This window comes from Electrona antarctica (assembly GCF_951216825.1).
Source record: "Electrona antarctica genome assembly, chromosome: 10".
Classification (NCBI taxonomy): domain Eukaryota; kingdom Metazoa; phylum Chordata; class Actinopteri; order Myctophiformes; family Myctophidae; genus Electrona; species Electrona antarctica.
Genome location: NC_136791.1, coordinates 33,620,487 through 33,627,898, shown reverse-complemented (window position 1 = coordinate 33,627,898; position 7,412 = coordinate 33,620,487). Strand labels below are relative to the sequence as shown.

The following is a 7,412-nucleotide window of genomic DNA, read 5'->3' as shown; positions in this document are numbered from 1 at the left end:
CCTCTCTCCAGACTTGGTGGAGGACCAGACGATGCTAAAGAGATCATGAGACACAGTTTCTTCTCTGGGGTCAACTGGCAGGATGTCTACGATAGAAAGGTATACAGTATGTCTATGGCATGCTGTCCTCACTAACTTTTCCCACTTTTTGGAAATCTGCCAAATGACGCACGCACGCATGCACGCACGCACGCACGCACGCACGCACGCACGCACGCACGCGATATATATGTGTTTATTAAAGCATTCTGGTGGTTTAGTTGAGCTGATTCCATACATAACAAAAATACATAGAAAAATGCATCCTCACTTTAAAAATAAGTTATACATTTGCATTGCAGTGATATAGTATACAATGCTGTACAGAGGGAGGTTTGTCACACAGAGGCGCGCACACAGCCGCACACACACACACGCACACACGCACAGAAACAGATGCCATCGGAGAGATGTGCAGGGCATTGTGGAAAGGTGTGACCTTGCATCCCCAAGCTCTCAGTGTGTGTGTGTGTGTGTGTGTGTGTGTGTGAGAGAGAGACACCTCCAGGTGTGAGCCAGGTGCTATATGGCAACACATACAAAATGTCACACCGGCGCTGAGATTCTGCCCTTTCTTCTGCTCTCCTCCCTCCCTCCCTTTTCCTCTCTCTGCCTCTTCCGTCACTTCTCTCCTGCCGCCTGCGCTCTCCTTCTCCCCTCTGGATGACTACAACCTCTTTCTTTCATTATCTCCAAATTGCCTTACAGTACTCCTTTTTACGCCTTTCTCTTCCGTATTGCACTTGTCCTTCTTCTCTCTCCCCTCTCCCGTTCCATGAATATGCATTATATAGTTAATTAAAGGACCATAGTGGTGGTCTGGCATGTTTAGAACACTGACTGCGACTCACAGCATACTTGACCTTACTGCCGACTATTGTTCCAAAGCATGCTGTTTGTTGTCTGTTTGATTTTCCATGAAAGCCACTGGATTCCATTTATTTCAGTGCTTTATGAACTTGCAGTCTTGAAAATTGCTTGAGATTCACAATACAACAGACTAAAATATGCAATTATGTTTTTTTATTTAAAAATGTTATTAGTGAATTTTAAAGCACAGGTTGATTTGAGAAGTATCACCAAAATAGTCATTATGAACAAACATCCCTTACAGTTAATTAACCTAACAAATATGTTTGGCCAACCTTGATAACATTTTTCAGGCAAGTTCAGTAAAACAACTTTGGACAAAATGTAAACAAATGCGGTGTCTAAAAATAAAGCCATACTGTGAAAATAGTCTGTTTATGTTTAAATAATTGATGAATTTACATTCATTATTTATAATAATAATCTAATTCTGATTATAATGTACTATTATAATATTTAGCAAAGGTCATTTGTGTTTGGGACTGTTTGTTATTAGCTCCTATTTGTCTTGTGCCTGCTAGTGCGGCTGCATTTCAAATACTAAATGCAAGACAAATTTCTCTGAAAATGTTTTTTCTCACTCTCTTCTCCTCTCAGCTGCTTCCCCCCTTCAAGCCTCAGGTGGGTTCAGAGACAGACACCAGATACTTTGATGAAGAGTTCACTGCACAGACCATCACCATAACCCCACCAGAGAAATGTGAGTGTCACCCCTGTGTCTGTCTCTCCATCTCACCATGTCACTCTGTCATACAGTAGTTTGTGTGTCTGTGTGTGTCTCTCTCTAACCCCTTTCTCATATAAACACTGGACAATGTCCAGTGGCTTTCGAGAAGGGAGAACTACCGTGGCCCACATCTTGGCCCTAAGGAGAATCATGGAGGAGGTTAAACGGAACAACCTGACTGCCGTGTTGTGCTTTATCCACTTCAAAAAGGCATTTGACTGGATCCACAGAGGCATGATGATGAAGATTCTTAAGGCCTACGGTCCTAACTTACTCCAGGCAATAGAGACCATGTATGCAGGAACAAGGGCCAAGGTGGTGACACCAGATGGCAACAGTGAGGAGTTTGATATCTTGGCTGGGGTACTGCAAGAAGACACCCTAGCTCCCCTTCTTCTTCGTCATAGTCCTGGACTACGCGTTAAAGAAGGCCATCAATGGACGAGAGCAGAATCTTGGCCTCACCATAACACCAAGGAGGTCGAGACGACACCCCACAGTAGTCCTGACAGACCTGGACTACGCGGACGACACCAGCCTGCTCTCCAGCCACGTGGAACAAGCTCAGGAGCTCCTGACCAGAGTGGAATCGGAGTGTGCCAAGGTTGGCCTTCGGCTGAACGCCACGAGGTCACGAGGACGTCCCACATTAACATACAGTATGTGGACATACTCAAGAACGATGCAGGAGCGCAAAGCACCAGCGAGCTGGCCAGATGTATGGAGAACCGGGATGACTGGAAGCGACGATGGAGGGCTTGTCTGAGGACGACGTAGAGAGTCCAGTGTTGGCATGCTCATAGAGTGCACAAAGACCCACACACCGTCTGCACTTGCAATACGAACTTTATGTATAGGCAACGTTTCGGTCAAAGACCTTCTTCAGGCATCTACACACGTACCATGCAACAGGAAAATGTCCGTTCCAGATGCGTTCACACGTGAAGGTAAATAGCCCGTTTGAGGTGAGGGGCGGTGTCTGGGTAGTAGACACGCTACTCCCACTTAAATATAACAGCATGGTGTATGTATGAGAATTGTATTGTCTTTGTAAGTAAAATAAATAATTAACAATAAAGAATAAACATGTTTTCACTTCGTTCCACAGAACATGACACATGAAATGCCTGACATGTCTCCAATTAATGCACCCATACAAAACACAAGCAACCGATTCCTACCATAGTAGGCCTAATGTGTAACTACTGTACAACCTACTTTTCATCAAAACGAGATGTCCCCAAGCTGGAAACATAACATTACAGGGGACGGCCAATAACCTACTTACATGATGGTGGAGGAGATTGGAGCGATAGAGGGAACTAGACTGTTGAGGGCCTTGTAGATGGTGAGTAGTAGTTTGATATGTTCTGTGTCTGACTGGAAGCCAGTGAACGTCATGAAGAATTGTTTTGACGTGGTCTCTGGAACGGATACTGGTGAGCAGGCGGGCAGTGGACTTTTATACACAGGCCTACTGTAGATCAGGGGTGCCTAATAGGTGGATCTTCGATGATCATGCATGAAATCAATAACAGACCTCTGTCTAATCAAAGACTCGGCTCACCTGGCTGCACTGCTTAGTTTTATGCCATATCTATCCAACATGGCAGCCATGTAAACAAACATACAATGTCATTTATAGCTAAACATTGCTCCCAATAATGTTTTTGAACACATTTGAAGCAAGAAATAATAAATAATGATTCAATCCCAACGGGGAGCAGAGTGATTTAATCACCCCTAAAAAGACAGGGGGATGGCGACAACAACACTAATGAGAAGTTTTGTGTAGAGGACGTAAGGAAATCTGGACAGAAGTTTAGGATGTCATTTATTAATGCAGGTGAGTTTTAGAAAGCAAGCAAGAAAGTCTTTCTTGCATCCATGTTTTCATGTCAGGCAGACAGGTGGTGAGGGTGGAGTGGGTGGTAGCAGTGATGGTTCTGTAGCTGAGAGTGTGAAACTTCCCAAATTATATATGCACATGCAATAATGAAATGTACTGTTCATTTTTGGTGGGGGTGGTGTAATCTATTTATGTATACATGTGTGCCTGTTGTTGTTCTTGCCTTTGTCTGAAAGTGAGATATTGCCTCTTGACGTGGACCGCAGGGGGGAACTAACACGCACAGTGCTGCTGTTGGTTGATGGAAGCACCTCTGTAGTCCCCCGGCCACATGCGCCTACCAGCAGGCCACTGACATGAAGACATGAGACTTCACTAAGTTCCTCACTGAATAATGCATGAGCGGTACTGATCATGTGTTTCTTAGGGGCGTCGATGTAAGCTTTCATTGGTTCCTCGCGGGCTCACCTTATAGTTAGATACTGTACAAGTCAAGAGATCGGCCTGTTGTCTTCGGAGCAAGACGTTTGGCCGTGTTTATTAGGATCTTCTGACATGGGAAAGTCTTCTGTGGTTCTCATTAATTTATTCTTTCCTTGTAGGTATACAGTATTACTTTGTCACCAGTTCTTGCTAATTAGTAACCGGTCTGCTTCCATGTATTAAAAGTGCATTGGTTGTACAATGTGCTGTGCGCATTGATCTATATTTATATATATTTTTAAGCTGTGAACAAATTTGACATGTCTGTTCCATCTGTTCTCATTAGTAGTGTTATGGACAATTATTGTACCCCCTTGACTCGTCACGGCCGATCAGAATGGTGTATTTGCCCTAGATGGTCTGTTATTTTCCGGTGCCGTTGTATAAAACCAGAGAAAGCAGTTGGAGTTGTCAAAACTGGGAAAGCATCTGTGCATCACTTTGTGTGCTATCTGCTATTATTGAACCTTTTTGAAAAATCTTGAAAGTGTTTCAAAAATGGTAAAGAATTTAGAATTACGAAAAGGTTTGAGAACAACTGGTTTAGAAGGCATTTGTAGAATCGGCCTCAGGGGCCCTAATCTTGGGGGCCTTACCTTTCATCCCTAAACCTCTTTGCCATATTTTACTATCTTGAAAAACATTTTAAAATAGTTCAACTAGCCGATCTACAGCGACACGTTGTGAACTTGTAGATCGGCTATTTGAACCACTAAAATGTTTAGGGATTAGGGGTAAGGGGTGACATAGGGTTATGTCTTAATGTTTAGGGATTAGGGGTAAGGGGTGACATAGCGTTATGTCTTAATGGGTTAAGGAACTGATTACCTCTGCCCTTTCTCCTCTTCTCCACTCCCTAGTTGATGAAGATGGGATGGAATGCCTGGACAATGAGAGAAGACCTCACTTTCCGCAGTTCTCCTACTCGGCTAGCGGGCGGGAATGAACCACCACCGTGGTGACATCAACACATCTAGACTCTGAGGTCATCGTTGTGGTATGACGATGAGAACTGCAGCTTTGGACCTACCAAGCCCTGAGCGGAGAGACCTTCCTCTTCCTCTCCTCCTCCATTCTTCTCCTCTTCTCCCTCTTCACTCCCCCCCCCCCCCCCCCCCCCCCCTGCTCTTATTTTAGCTTCTCAAATTTTGTGAGAAATGCATTTTTTTTCCCAGAGGTGCAAAACTCCCTGGCGATTCTAGCCCCATAAGTCTGCATTGCAATCATCCAAACTGTGATCAGCTGTGACGGAAGCTCCAGTTTGGTTAGTAGTGGTGACCTGCTGTGCTTTGATGTGACGCAGTCTTCTTATCCCCACCGCTTTGGCAAATACAAAGCAGATACGCTATTACCAAAATGGTCAATAGTTGATTGTATGTCAATTATGGTACGTGGTTTGACTGGTTTCTACGGTAAATTACGGAAAGGATATATTTGAAGTTGATTCTAACTGCCATTACAGTTATATCTCAGGCTCTAATAGACAAAACAAACATCATCTGACCTCGAGACACAAACAGTTCCACAACTGTACTACTGTAGTTAAAGGGCCACTTCACCCCTTTTGCAACCAGATCTTATTTTAATGATGTTTGGGAGACAAGAAACACTTTCCTGGGGTTTTTATGTGGGTAATATGTGTTTTTAGATATTTTAGTATTTCAAAGTGTGGACTCCATGATGTCATGGACACTGGGCTCATTTACTTCCTGGACTACATGTTGTCTCATTAAGACAGCCCTCCCCCTATCCACAAGGAGGAGCAGCGCAACAAAGCATTATGGGAATTGTAGTCCAGGAAGGAAGTGAACCCAGTGTCCATGACATAATGGAGTCCATGGCCACTTTGAAATACTGAAATATCTAAAAACACAACTTACCCACATAAAAACCCCAGGAAATCTTAAAATAAGATCTGGTTGCAAAAGGGGTGAAGTCGCCCTTTAAGTATCCTCACAGTCTGACACTACTCTGAGGTGGCTGGAAGCTGGCATTCTAGAACTGAATTCAGCGACCATAACCACCAACTCCGACGTGCACTCCATGCAGGCTTGAGCAGGAATTGACTCAGGTTTGCACAGTGCAATTCATTACCGTTGCTGCTATAACTGCTACTATTACTTGGATTACTGCTACTACTACTGCTATTACTACCAGGTGCTACTCTAGCTCTGGTCCAGAGCTAGTGCTACTCTACTAGCTTTATTCTGCAGGACACACAACACAGAAATCCACAGAAGATACTTCAGCTCTCTAGTTAAAGACTATAACATCAATCACCTCTAATCACTGTTACTAAAGTTAGTACTGCAACTATTACCAATACTTCAGTTCTCTACTTACAGACAATAATGTCATCAATGTCAAGTGTTTGTGTGTATGGTGTACCTTCACTGTTGGGGTTTAAGAAAGCACCTCAAAGCACAGCAGTTCAGTAGGCCAGACCGCAAGCTTTACTATTACCCACAATGCAGTGCTGAGTGGCAACTCACCGGCCATTCAAACGGAGATGAAATTCAGAGGTTGGTTTGAATGATCCCTGAAGGCTTTTTAATTCCCCTTTACAGAAGTTCCTGTCAGCTTAAAATCGCTATTGTCCCAAAAAGTGAATAATAATAATAATCGGTACTTTGCGTACATCATGGAAAGCTTTACACTGTCTTTGTCATGACTTTGGAACCACCACATACATGCCTGGACTTCTTGGACAAAGTGAAACTGATGCAGGAAGAGATTCACCACAACGAAAGGGAAATCCAATCTGTCGAGCAGGTTATTGGAGTGTGTCTGACCTGGTGAAAGCAGGTTATTGGCAGGGCTGGACTGGGACAAAAATTCGGCCCGGTCATTTTCGCGTGAATTTGGCCCAGACCGGCCCACCACAACCAGCGTGCAGATAGCAGAAACTCTACCGCCCACTCCGTCGAGGCACACACAAACAAACAAGCCCTAATACCACCACTTTTACAGAACAACATAAATGATACAAACCAACAGACAACTACACAACCCTTTGTAGAGGGTTTATTTGTCACTCACTGATACAGGTACAGTGAAATTATCATGATGGCACTGGCAGAATGGCAGCACGCCCGGCCCTTTCCTGGTGGCCTGCCACCTATTGGCCTGCCTGCCTGTCCAAAAAAATATGTTTATTTTTATTTTTTTAATCATGGCGGCCCCCTACGGTCGCGGCCCACCGGGAATATGCCCGGTACGTCCTGTGGCCAGTCCAGCCCTGGTTATTGGAGTGTGACCTGGTGAAAGCAGGTTAGTGGAGTGTGTCTGACCTGGTGAAAGCAGGTTAGTGGAGTGTGTCTGACCTGGTGAAAGCAGGGGAAAGGTTCCAAGAATACTATCATCGCTGTCGGACGGAAACCTTGTTGTCCAAAACCATTTGTTTTTAGTAAATGGAAAATAGAGCCTCAGTTCTATTTTTGTTTT

General features: G+C 44.1%; 1 protein-coding gene across 4 annotated transcripts in view; it reads left to right on the top strand.

Moving 5' to 3' along the window:
* LOC306931671 (RAC-gamma serine/threonine-protein kinase) overlaps positions 1-4,954 on the top strand; it is a gene marked incomplete at its 5' end in the record, with an annotated part of 69,861 nt that extends 64,907 nt beyond the window's left edge. For all 4 annotated transcript variants that reach the window (XM_079513200.1, XM_079513201.1, XM_079513199.1 and 1 more), the window contains 3 exons: positions 12-99; positions 1,507-1,609; positions 4,829-4,954. In XM_079513200.1, coding sequence (XP_079369326.1) covers positions 12-99; positions 1,507-1,609; positions 4,829-4,914 — 277 coding nt within the window. In that variant the 3' untranslated portion in view covers positions 4,915-4,954. The remainder of the gene's footprint in view (positions 1-11; positions 100-1,506; positions 1,610-4,828) is intronic.
* Between the last annotated feature and the right edge of the window lie 2,458 nt (positions 4,955-7,412).